Source organism: Thunnus albacares, chromosome 1, assembly GCF_914725855.1.
Source record: "Thunnus albacares chromosome 1, fThuAlb1.1, whole genome shotgun sequence".
Classification (NCBI taxonomy): Eukaryota; Metazoa; Chordata; class Actinopteri; order Scombriformes; family Scombridae; genus Thunnus; species Thunnus albacares.
Window position 1 is genome coordinate 29,982,449 of NC_058106.1, and position 13,588 is coordinate 29,996,036.

General features: G+C 40.5%; 1 protein-coding gene across 1 annotated transcript in view; it reads left to right on the plus strand.

Annotated features, from left to right (window-relative positions):
• The window catches only part of LOC122984023 (E3 SUMO-protein ligase PIAS1-like), a 58,523-nt gene that overhangs the window by 40,339 nt on the left and 4,596 nt on the right, over window positions 1-13,588 (plus strand). The window contains exons 3-11 of the mRNA XM_044354292.1: window positions 5,713-5,797; window positions 5,925-6,063; window positions 6,237-6,371; window positions 7,036-7,141; window positions 8,373-8,446; window positions 8,747-8,907; window positions 10,714-10,850; window positions 11,245-11,464; window positions 13,238-13,377. Of these exons, the coding sequence (XP_044210227.1) occupies window positions 5,713-5,797; window positions 5,925-6,063; window positions 6,237-6,371; window positions 7,036-7,141; window positions 8,373-8,446; window positions 8,747-8,907; window positions 10,714-10,850; window positions 11,245-11,464; window positions 13,238-13,377 (1,197 nt within the window). The remainder of the gene's footprint in view (window positions 1-5,712; window positions 5,798-5,924; window positions 6,064-6,236; window positions 6,372-7,035; window positions 7,142-8,372; window positions 8,447-8,746; window positions 8,908-10,713; window positions 10,851-11,244; window positions 11,465-13,237; window positions 13,378-13,588) is intronic.

Below are 13,588 nucleotides of genomic sequence, written 5' to 3' on the forward strand. Positions count from 1 at the left end.
GCCTTCTCACAACAAATGAACATCAACAAAGGAGCCTTGGCTGCACCGAACTATAAACACACTGCACAAAATGGTTTCCCTCTCTCAGAGACGATCAAACCAGCGTCAATTTTTTTTTTTTTTTTTGGTCTAATGTCTTGAGTTGGTGTATCATCAATGCTCATGAGAAGCCTGATTAAAAAGATCCAAATCCTGATTGTAACTCTAAACATTTGTGGCTCTTTGACTCTCACTTAACTTTCTCTGACGTCATTCCCATCGTCAGACGTTTGACATCGCTCCTCGTATGTTTCGAGACGTGCTGACTTGGGTGTGGCCCTTATTGCATAGGGCCCCGGCTGTAAAGACCTTGTGAAATGCTCGCTATATGCATTGATAGGAATAGCAGGTCCAGCTGCCAGACTGAGCACATTTAATGCCAGCCTGTAAGCACACTGGAATGCCTTAATTAGCCCCGTCAAAATATAACTGTGCAACAACCTTATGCAGATAATAAAGGGTAATCACTGTTGTTAGTGGGAGAGGAAGTAACACATAAAAGTTTTAAATTGTCTGTATGTGTGTGTGTGTGCGCGTGCGTGCATGTGTATGTATGACTGTAGCATCCAGTCTGACCTTTTGTTGTAGATCTTTCGAGAATTTTTGAATATGAGTGACGCTTTCTTTGTTTTTTGTCTTTGTTCTGCCTGTGAGTGTTGCTATATGGTGTGTGTGTCTGTGTGTGTGTGTGTGTGTGTGTGTGTGTGTGTGTGCGCGCCTGTGCGCCTGTGGTGTACCAAACAGAGAAAAAGTAGCAAAAGCCACTAACAAGTTAATAAACTCCAGCTGGGTTTTGTTGTGCTGAAGACGGGCTATAGAGCAGAGCACATTCTCTGTAGCTTAGCTCATACGTCTCTCCTTCAAACCAGAACTAAACCCAGAACCGAGGTTTTCTAGGCTTTAACTTCAAAATCAGAGTTGTTAGAATATTCAGACTAGGCACTGGTAGCCACGAGCAAAGCCTGTTGATAGTTTTCCCCGTAGTTTCCCTCAGAAATGCTGTAATAAATGAGGTACAGCTGGCTTTCAGTGTAGCTGTAGGACAACATGTAGAAAATGTTCATTGTAATGTAACAAGTGGCTTGAGACCAGATGTGACAAAGCTGGAACATGAATCTAGTTCAAACATAAATGTTTTCTGTTTTGGTTGTCGTCCACATCATTATCATCATATGTATTTGACCCTCAAGATTAGCATAATTAAAAACAAAACAGTGATAGTATCTTTCTTAACCATTCCTTAAAGCTGCATTAATCTTTTTTTGGGCATCCAGTTGGAGGCAGAACTCAATAACAAGCTGAAAATCACTGATTTGACATATTATGTCCTTGTTAAAGTGATTAGGCTAATGTTCACTCCCTCTATCTGTTTCCATCCACTCTTGAAGGAAACATCCGTCCCTTGAGCTGCTAAATGCTTCACTATGTTCACCAGCTAGTCTCTTAACATGGCCTGTCTGCTGTTTGGTGCTTGGCGACTAGTGTTCAGTCAGTTTATCAGAGCTTTGTGTTGCCTCTGAAAAAGAGTTTGATGAGAGCAGTGAGACTGAACCAAAACAGTCGAGTTGTGAGCCGTAAAACCAAAACAATTAGCTGAGCTAAGAGGAAGTGCAGTCAGTCAATAATTCTCTGCGGGTTTGTCGCTACAAGTGACTCCTTTGACATTAAACATAGTCATTTGTTCCATTGTTAGTATAAAATATCGATTAGTGCTGCTTTAAAGGGGAGATATCATGCTTTTTCTGGTTTTCTGTTGTTTTTATACTGTTTTGATGTCGGATGTTAAATATGATAAAAGTCCCAGAACTGGAGGTGAATGTATGTAAAAAAAAAAATGCTCCCTGCAAGTCAAAAGGCAGGACTTCAGCCTGCTCTGAAAGCTTTGTTTGCAAAGTTACCCCTACTTCCTCCTCTTGATGATCAGATCATTCTTGCATGACCACAAACGGCTGGCCGTTCAGTCACCTTTGTCGCCGAGGTTGTTCCACGGGTTGCTCGCATTGTCCGCTCTCATATTTCCGATCGGATTCGGACTTGAACACGAACGGATGTATTTAAAAAGTTTCCATTTTGAGTATAGAACAAGAAAAAGAAGGTAAATCTTACTACTAGAGATAAAAACGGCCTGTTTCAGACAGAGGCTGAACTGAGGAACTTAAATATTGAACTGTAAACCATGCAAAGATATTCCAGTAGTATATATCTTTACCAAAATATAAATATAGACCTGGAAATGTGCGTGCTATGTGCCCGTTAAGTTAAGTGAAATAGTGTGCAACCACGTCTCAATCCCACCTCGTCTAATGTATATTGTGGGTCCTGTTTGGTTTATTTTTTCCTCGCTGTTAACATCAACCCACCCATTGCAAGTCATTTTTCCATCTGTTACTCATTCTCCCATCTGTCGTTCCAGGACTTTCATTTTACCGTATTTCATTTTAATTTACAACGTCAAAGGCAGTTTAGTGACCAATACAGCCGGCGTCTCAAACCACCATGACATGTATAACATCATTTCTGAAGTCTGAATCATGATTTGAACAGAGTTGGACCCGAAGTTAAGCATCAATCACATAGTCCATCTCAAACTGTAAGGAGTGTATTCATTGTTTTCATAGGAAGTTTGTTCTCTCCATGACAGCTTGGGAAAAACTTTCCCCGGTTTATTAAAATCACCTGCTGTCGTGCTCAGTCGAAACATGCTGTCGTCCTGCATGAAGCCCGGTTTAAGATCTCAGTGACAGAAGCTGCCAGTCATCACTGCTGTGTAGTCTTGTTTGTTTATTGTAATTACACTCGCGTCTCAAAATTAATGTCCCAATGATTTATTAATGGTTAAATTCTAATAAGCGCCATTAAGCAGAAATATGATTACATGCAGTGGCAGAAATGTGCTTAATAACAGTAATTACAGTTCTGCTCATAGCGTCATTAATTTTCTGTCCTCTCTCAGTGAAGTAGAGACTTCATGTGTTGAAATTACATTCTGCATATGATGTAGTCAACATAATTATTCATAATGACTCGAGTCGTCAACTTTGCGAGATTCTGCCGTAACTACGTGGGATAAAATCAAAACTTGAGATAATCCTGTATGTGAAGTAGGAATATGAGAAATTATTACAGCTTTTGTACTCGACAGTTTATTTATACTACGAAATTCTGTAATGGACACAAATCTGTTGGATAAAGTACTGAGGCCTGATATCTAGTCTTAATGGTATTACTTCAGTGTGTCAGACCAATAAAAACATCCTTAAATTTATGTCAGGCAGTGTGTATGCATCTTAAAAGACTAGATTTAAAGAACCCACAGTGGGTGTTTGTGTGTAAAAGAGAGAGAGAGAGGAAGACATCAATCAAGGCTCATTTCAACCCCTCTCATATCTCTTCTAACCACACACACTGAAACACCAGAAACAAATCCACTGCCAGAGAGAGTGAGTGAGTTATGGAGTGATGGAGAGATGGGAGGTTGGAAGGGGAGGGGAGGAGGAGGAGGAGGAGGAGGGGGGGGGAGGTTTGGAGTGAGAGAGAGTGAGTGAGTGAGAGAGCACTTTCTATTTATAGCTCGTGTGCCCGGAGAGGAGGAAGACTGTTGTTCGAAAGCACACTCGGTGCGAATGATTTTGTTCTGCAGTGCACAGACAGCCACCCCAAAAAAAAAAGATGCAGGAACGTACCGTAAATATACGCCATACAAATTATATACCATGTGGGTGGTAAAAGGGTTCATTACTGGAAAAATTAATGGCTGTTTGAAAGGCTGATGAGAGGAGAAACATGATTGGTCCAGTAATCATCCACGGGGACTCGAGACCTTGTCCCTCTAAACGTCCCACATGGAAAGAAATTACCTCCGTGTGCTTCTCCCTGCTGCGTGTACAATGCATGCGTGTGTGTTAACGTGCATGCACACGGATTCTCTGCATGTGTTTTAAGCAGTCACTCATTGACAGCTCAACCTAACTTTAAGTAATTAAGGCAACAATCATGAAAGGATTTGTGATAGGTAATTTTGTAATTCATCTTCCCCCGTCACTTACACAGCCTTCAGGCCTAAAGTTTCCTACCGAGCTCCAGCAATTACGTCTCACATCAGCAATGTTTATGCTGGTCTGTCATGCTTATTCACCGGTGTAAGAAGCGTTCTTGTGGTGAATGCTAAAAGCATTTGCTCAGCGGTGAAGATTTTAGTTGGTTTCACTTTGAAACAAAACAGTTTCCCATAGAGACAGAGTTTAGTCGTCTGTCCTGCCTCTAAGATTCGGTTGGAAAAACAATATTTTATGTTTAATTTCAGACACGCTGACGTTAGGCTCAGCTAAATCTGTTAATAGTTTGCATTTATGTACAATACATGTGATTCCATATTTCTTTTTGGATTGTCTTTAGGCCTTTAGCAGATCCCAGACTGAACATGTTCTGCTTTTCTCTGCTGTTTAGCTCATTTGTAGCATTATAGCACTTAAGCGACCTTTTAAAGAAGGTCTTTTAAAGTTTCTTTTCTCAATTTTTAGAACCACACTGAATGGCAGATTTGAATTCAATTCAACTTTATTTTCATTATATTTGCACATAACAGAACAGAATCACTCCTACATAATGCTTGCTTTAAAAAGCAGGCTACAAGGTAAAAGAAGAGAGCTGTAATAAATTGTACATTGTAGGGTCTAAAAAAACTGAAACTCTTGAGCGTGAAGGTTCACTATTGGCTCACACAGTGGCTTCCTGGCTCTGGCTTCACCGCTGTGCAGAATGATGTATTTGCAGAGTTTGTTTGTTTGTTTGTTTCACATTCATCTGCCGAAAGCGGCAAGTTTCTCTGCTCACCTCAAAATCTTAGAGTTTAATACGTCTACATACCAGCAGGATTTCGTGACATCACAACTAGTTTGGAGCCAATCATGGTCCAGTATGCAGCTTGCATACAGTAAGTGTGATGTGGAAACTTGAAGCCTCCAGTGCACAAATACTGAGAACGGACTTTACAGTGAAGTAGGAGACATCTTGTGTGTCTAGCAGTTAAACTCTAGAAATTAAAACTATTTGCATATTCATCTTTAACACACGTGTAAGAGTGGCATCTATTTTCTCATCTAAATCTTAGTGAATTTGCTATTTCCTCAAAATGTTGAACTAGTCTCTTAAATACAAATATAAAACAGAGTTAGGTTTGAACCACTCTTGCTTCTTGGGTCATGCTAACCCTGCTCTAACAAATACGAATTTTGCAAGCCTTTCAGAACCTGCTGCCTCTTTAATGGAGGCTGTGCTAGTAGCACCAGTTATTTCCAGCACCTGTGGGTCGGCCTAAAAATAGAGCGCACTCACACACACACACACACACACTCTCACACACACACACTGCTACACACCTTCCTGTGTTCACCTCTGCCTGAGGTGGTCTGGTTTCGACTTCCAGTCTCTTCATGTATACAAGGTTTACTGAATACTGCTTTTAATGTCAGTGACAACCCACTGATACACTGATGTACACACACTTCCTCACACTTCTTGCTGTGTTCTTGCTTGCAGGGGTTAGCTCAATATATATATATATATATATTTTAGAAATAGCTGACATAATCATAGTTTAATTATTCCCTCTTGTTCTGATGTGTAGGTTCCCCTGTTATTAAATTTGTCTCTCCTTTATCTCTATGTCTGCAGCTTCAGACAACAGCCAGCGGTTTCAGGAGACGTGTTTCGCCTTTGCATTAACGCCACAGCAAGTCCAGCAGATCAGCAGCTCAATGTAAGAAGAAACTGAACACCTGCGAAGCCACTCTGTCAACGCAGGATTCTGAATTAGATGTAAATTATTCATACATGTGCACGGTTTCTGCAGATGTGTGGTTATAAATCTGTTTCTGTGCTCAAAGGGACATCTCGGGGACCAAATGCGACTTCTCAGTTCAAGTTCAGTTGCGGTTTTGCCTGTCAGAGACAAGCTGTCCTCAGGAAGACCATTTCCCACCCAATCTGTGTGTGAAAGTCAACGGGAAGCCATGTAACCTGCCGGTGAGAAACGCTGAATTAAACAACCAGCCAATATTATTTATGTAGCTGTATTTTCTGCCTTGTCCATCCTATTAGCATTGAACACATTTTCCAACATATCTTGATGAGGAACTTCTGAATATTCACAACAAAAATGCTGATTATTTTCTTTCCTCTTCTAATATCTTCTCTAGGGTTATCTTCCTCCAACCAAAAACGGCGTAGAGCCCAAGCGGCCCAGCCGGCCCATCAACATTACCTCACTGGTCAGATTGTCCACCACAGTCCCCAATACCATTGTGGTGTCGTGGACCGCTGAGATTGGAAGGGTAAGAAAGGGCGTCTTAATTCCTGAATGTTTGATGATAATTGACAAATTGTTAAATATATTTATTTTTTAAAGGTGCAATGTGTAAGATTAGGCCAGAATTTTAGTTTAAAATATTCAAAAAATAATTAAAAAATATTATTCAATAAAATAAAGTTGGCATTAGCGTTGCTAGGAAACCAGAGGCATGTACAGTTACATAATGACTTGACTTTCTAGCTCGTGGAAAAGAAATCCAGTTCTTGGAAGGTTTGCTAATTGAACCAGCTGCAAACCTGCACCAGCAACAGGTTCCAGTTGGTGGGAAGACGGTATTACAGTATATGGAGAAGGTCGGAGTTTGATGTTGTTCTGCAGACACAATAGATGGCAGTAGAGGAACCATCTTTCAAAGGAAATACACACTGGGCTCAACTGTCAGTGTGCAACTCACAGGTTGTTCCTGCCGTCTGTTCCTCCTTATACACAGTCTCAGGGCAGCAGGTGGATTTTAGGTTAGAGAGACTCTGCTGTCGAGCATCTAGCCTGCATAAGTGTCCTTGAGCAAAACTTTTGAAGGACCTTTCTGTCACTGGTCACCTGACAAGCAAAAACTGTCTCCATGTGGGGTTTATGATGTATTACCTTACACATAATTACGTTGTTGCGTACATGTGTATCCACAGAGTTACTCCATGGCAGTGTACCTGGTGAAGCAGCAGTCGTCCACAGTGCTGTTACAGAGACTACGGGCCAAAGGCATCAGAAACCCAGACCACTCCAGAGCACTCAGTAAGGACTCTGAACCTCTTTTGTAGGGATGCAACTGTCTGGACTGTCAAATCGTTATGAGGCCCGATGTTAGCCTTATTAAGTGGAGGGGGGGGGGTACACATCCTCATTAAATACAGTTTCTGTGACAATTTCAGTGCAAAATTCAGTGTTTCCAATATAACCTGTAATTGTAAAGTCAGTCTTTATGGAAGCCCATTTCCACCAATGTGATGAAAGAAAAAAGATCCTGTAAGTCATCATAATGAGAAACTTTCTTGAAATAATGACTTACTTATAAAGACTATGATTCATTCTTATTTCATCTTCCACCTATTTGTTACATTTTTCAGTTCATGAATTAGCTTGAAAATGACTGAACAACGCCATCTACAGGCATTATGTCACTAAATCATTCTTTTGAGATACTAAGTCATAATTTCGAGGAAGTTTCTCATTATAATGACTTGCAGGATCTTTTTTTTTTTTCATCACATTGGCGGAAATGGGCTTCCATAAGTCTTAGCACTACAACTTGCTTAATGTTATCTAAACATACACAAGACATACAACAATAGACAACAATGTTATTTTAAATGAGAATGACCCCGGTGAGTTTCACATAGTCATCTATACAGATTTTAAATTTGGGGAAAGTCAGATTGGTGCATCCCTGCTCATTTTTACCACAAGAATAACTTCTCAGTGAGTTTATAGCCATATAAATCCAATTCTGATATTAACTGGCCAATATATGGTTTTATATGGACAGTGTTGTGCAATATGCGTATAAGATACATGATTTTAAGTATATGCTGGTGATATGTTGTCTGTCTGACAATATAATAAAGAATACTGTCTTATAAGGCTCAAGGCTCTGTTAATAAGTGAGGAAGCTTTACATCAGCTGCTTCACTCACATCCATAGTCAGATGGCCACATTGTTCCCCATTTCAGATAAGGCACCATTTTCAATCATAAAATTGTATATATTTGTTTACATGTATATCTTACTGTATGGAAAGTGATAGAAAAGGATGCAGAAGGGCTCAGTCAGCTCAACGCTGCACGATTAGCTCTTGAATACATTTACAGAATTCTCCTGCATTTGTGACCTTGATTTAAAAGTAGTAAAGGAGTTTCAGTCTGAAATAAGAGATTGAGCGTAATTGTAAGAAGAGGTCCTGCTGTTTAGTTCTCAGTCACTCAAGTGTGTGTGTGTGTGTGTGTGTGTTTTACCTCTCACCTACAGTCAAAGAGAAGCTAACAGCAGACCCAGACAGTGAAATAGCCACGACCAGCCTTCGAGTGTCGCTGCTCTGCCCGGTAAACATGTTCCCTCCTCTTTATCAATGTTAAAGCAAAGTTTAGTGATTCAGTCATGCAAAGACATATCCGTTGTGTTTATGTCCCAACATGCTTTCATGCCCTTAACTAACTGGTTGTTTGCATGATCCACCTGTCAAACTGTCTTCGTGCACCCCTATCGCACACCTTTTCCATCTGGGTTTTGGCATGTTTATGACATTTATGCATCCCGTATACCCTCCGTCCCTGCTGTGTGTGTCCTCTTTATGCCCTGACTATGTGTATGTGTGTGTGTGTGTGTGTGTGTACACTGTGCAGCTGGGGAAGATGCGGCTGATGATCCCATGCCGGGCGCTGACATGCTCCCATCTGCAGTGCTTTGACGCCACACTTTACATCCAAATGAACGAGAAGAAACCCACCTGGGTGTGTCCTGTCTGTGACAAGAAGGCCCCCTACGAACACCTCATCATCGACGGGTAAGTCACCCAACCCCCCGTCATCCCGTCATGCAGATGAGATGTTTGTTTAGGAGTGAATGCAAAGAACGTTAAAACTGAACAGAAGATTTAACCTAAATGTGGCTGAGCAGCTACGCCTTCCAACCAGAAAAGACCAAATCAGTGAAATAAGTAAATGTGAAAGTTCGTTCTCGGCGCTGGAAACGGTTTGAGAAAAGGGAATCTCAACTCATGGTCCACTTACTACCTATTCACAGAGCTTTCAACAGCATCTCTGAGTCTTCCTCAATGAATGGAGTTTGCTCAACAGTTGAAAGCACCAGAAAAAAGCTGGATATTGAGTTGGGATTTTTTTTTTTTCCAAATTCAGCTAATGCACTCCTTAATTAAAAGTGACCCTTGTCTTAACTAAAAAGGACAATCTTTAAAGGAATAGTTGGACATTTTAGGAAATATTGCAGGTTTCTAGGCAACCTCATGGTAACACCAAGACACCAGAGAGTCACTGAGCCCAGATGAAACCTCATGTAAAAACACAACATGTGGGTTTTTACAGTGAGATTTCTGCACAGATTAAACAAAACAAACAAGTTATATAACGTGTTAATTAAAGAGCTTTAGAGGTTCTGTCAGGCGCCTGTCTTTCACTTTTAACGACTACTACCAAAACGTTTAACTTTTAACGACTGCTACTGGCACATTTACTGTCCCCATCCATCCAACCGTAAAAATGTTGTTTTGACAGGAGACATTAAAACCTGAGCAACCGGTTCCTTGTAATTAATATTCAGAGCATCACTGATGTCATTTATCTCAAATTCAACAGTTTTACACAAACACTTTGAATCTCATGTGTAACCTATTTTTTTGAAGGAGTACTTCTCCAAATAGCCAGTTTGAGTATCAAATCAGCGCTGTAACTATTAGTCAATGAATGGATTTGTCAATTCACAGAAAATTAAAACTATTTTGATAATTGAATAAACATTTTGTAATTTTGTTAAACAAATTTCCAGAGTTTGCTGGATTTAGTGTCTCATGTGATGATTTTCATTGTCATACATTATAGTAAACTTAATGTCTTGACAACATAAGACTTTTAAAGATGTAACCTTTGACTCTTGGAAATTAGGCACTGGGCATTTTCACTATATTCTGACATTTTATAGACAAAGCGCTTAATTGATTAATCGAGAAGTTCGTAAGCAGATTAATTTATAATGAAAATAACGTTTTTATACTTTTTTTTTTCCAGCCCTTTATCAAGTATTCACCACCTGTAGGCTTGTAAGGTGGTTCTGAAATTGTAGCTGCTTCATGGAGTACAAAAGCTGTAGTCAGCTTGGATTCACAGCAGTACCTCTGGGTCATTAAAAAATGCATCAAACACTCACACCCTCTGACTTTGGGGATTTTAAGCAGGACCGTTCAGAAAACTCACCTAAGGAATAACTGGTTTGTGGCGCCCAAGCATTCATAGCAATTTTGCTTTTTGATCCTTCTCTATCAGCTTTTCCTATCGTTCAGAAACAGAATGAAAAACAGTGTTTGATTGTTTCACTAATAGGGAACGTGAGCTGCGTTTAGACCGATGTGAGATTCGACTTTTGACTTTTAAGACTACAGGCAGTGAGTATTTTATACTCAAAAGATTCAGTGCAGTACTCCTCTAACTCCTTGAGGTTTTTAAGACCTTTAGACCACAATGTTAGCAGAGTAGCTTGATTGTCTCTTAGAACTTATTCTTCTTGTTATTGTCTTTTCCACTGTGCTCAACCTTTTGTTAAAAGTTGTTTGTTTCCTTTGTATATGTTATCCACCCAGGCTTTTTGTGGAGATCCTGAACAGCTGCATGGACTGTGATGAGATCCAGTTCAAGGAGGATGGCAGCTGGGCCCCCATGAGGTCTAAGAAAGAAGTGCAAGAGGTCTCTTCTGCTTCTTATAACAACGGACTGGACGGTGAGACGGGGCATGAGGAGTGAATGGGGACCAGGGGGGAGGACGGGGGGGTGAGGAACAGAGAGGTTTCTTTTACAAAAAAGGCAGTGTGAGAGGAGGCTGGAAGTAATTAAACAAGGATGAAAGAGACATGGTAAGAAGAGAGAATGTGCATTTACATCCCCTCTCTGCTTTGTTTATGCTTTGTCAGTTTTAATTTGGTGAAGCATCAATCATAATACCACTGAGTAAACTGCCTTCTCCATAGTAACAAACACACTTTATTTCATATGAGAGCGGGACAAATGTGTGTGTTTACACATTATTTGCATTTGTGTGTCTTTGTTTTATATGGTGCAGTTTTAAAAAAAAAACGTAAAACCACACAAACCAGCCTGTCACTGCTGCTCTCCAGGTTCGTGTCGGACGTCCGCAGGCTCGGATCAGCGGAGCTCCTCGTCGTCCAGCCACAGCGGCAGCGATGGCAGCAACAAAGTGGAGGTGATCGACTTGACACTGGACAGCTCCTCAGAAGACGAAGAACAGGATTCACCGCCTCCGCCGCCGCTGCCTCCACCAGCCAAAAGAGCGTGTCCCTCAATGTCCCCGACCTCGCCACCCGTCATCAACAAAGGGTCAGACACACACCTGTGATTGTGATTTCTTCTCCACTCACAGTTTGTGTTTCATTAAATGTGGAAATGAGGCTCATTTTAGTTGCTGGCATGGATGGTGGTTAAGTGTCTAGATGTTAAATGATTCATGAGTGTTACACTTGAATACACAAGTATCTTTCATCATTTTGCATGAACTGCACTCAACATAGACGGCCGAGAGAGCTGACTGAGGAACGTTTGTGTCTTAACTCCTTTTTGAAAGTTAAAATTGATGTACAGATCTAGAAATGGGTGACTTTTCCAAAAGAAAAAGACTAAATCTGTTTGCCTTTCTGCACCTGAGCATCATAAACAGAGGATTAAAGTTCTGCCAGTCGTACTTCCACATGTATATAAAATATCAAATTAGAAGTCACTTACAAACCTCTTAGGATCAGGAAAGATTCATTATCTCTGAGCTAACAAGTATATCTTATTAAAGATTTGAATCCAGGCCTTCTGAAACTTTAATGGCTGCATTTTCTGTCAAATTAATTTTGTTCATCTGTGAAGAAACCGCTGCTGCTTCATTTGACTTTAACCTCTTCCACTCCTTGAGGATGCTGGTGTCCGCGGGTGACATTACCGTCTTTCAGAGGCTGTAGAGGGCTCAGTTTTAAAGCCTCACCTCTCACCTCAAGATATCTAACTGAAAATGGGATCTATGGGTACCCATGAGCCTCCCCTTTACAGACATGCCCACTTTATGCTAATCCCATTTAGTTTGGGGCAAAAACCTTGCAGTTTTTTGCATGCAGTATAAATGTGTTATTTGTCTATATTCTAAAAATTGTGTATTTGAATATTTCTGCATACTGGGGTCCCTAAACAGTCTAGGAATTGCATAAATTTGGTATGACTGGAAAGCTGAGATTCTTGTGGATTTTGGCATAGTGAGACCATTTTTTTTTAAACTTGACCTCACTTTATAAAATGACCTATTGTGACCTCTAGGATAACTCTAGGAGACCTAGAGCATTCAGAGGATGTCTGGCTTTTCTAGGTATATTGACAATAAGGGGGTTTATGAGCAATTTCCAAAACAGAAGTGCACGCCATCCAATTGCTGTTAAAATGCAATTCTTACAGAAATCTCCAAATGCCAAAAGCTTTTGATGCCAAATCACAGCATGAATTTCTCTATGGTGTTCCTGATGGTCTTGGTGTTTTAATGTGGTATTTTGGAGGGATTTTTGACCATTTTTATCAATTCTTGAGTGGTCAAAAATGGTTCAATTTTTCACCAAATCTGTGTAACAAATGGCAACCCAAAAATTGCTGCAACAACTTATGAGACATAATTGAGCATGGGAATGGCCATCATAATGTTCTAACCCTTTATACACTCCAAACTTTTCAAATTTGAATAGGCGTCTAACAAAAACACAATGTTCATTACAGATTTATTACTAGAAAAACTTGACACACAGTGCTGAACTGCATCTCAAATTAATCTTCAGGCTCCCATCTTTCAGATGATGCGTACCACTTCTATGTCGGATATACTGTTGATCTGCTGTCTCCCCCTAAACATCCCCTGTTCCCCTCAAAAAATGGGTCTATGGTAGGGTGGTGGGAGTGGAAGAGGTTAATGAATTCTGTTACTGTTATTGTTCAAAGGTTTGTGTTTCAAGCTCAGTGGAGGAGACAGCTCGCTCTGTGACTTACCTCTTAAATATGACATGAAATAAAAGCTTAATTATAAATGAAGAGGCTACTTGATAAACCTCTTCCTCTGTTTTCTGCCCTCAGAGTGCTGAACCTGCACCACCAGGCCTCTCCTGTGAGCCGTACTCCCAGCATGCCAGCTGTGGACACCAGCTACATCCCCCCTGTCCCCCCACTTATCCAGGACTATAGACCCTACTACCACACCCCCAATGACCTGTCAGGTAATGACAAACACACACAGACACAAGATGATTTGGGGATATTCAGGGCAGCGAGTTCATCACTTGGAACAACAAATTGGAGGTAGCGAGACATTCAAACACATACTGTAAAACATATCTTTAAACCCAACTGTACTTGTTTTTCCATTCATCCTTCATCTAGTGGGTCCATCTGTATATCTTATAACTGTGTGGCCGAATCCCCACATTT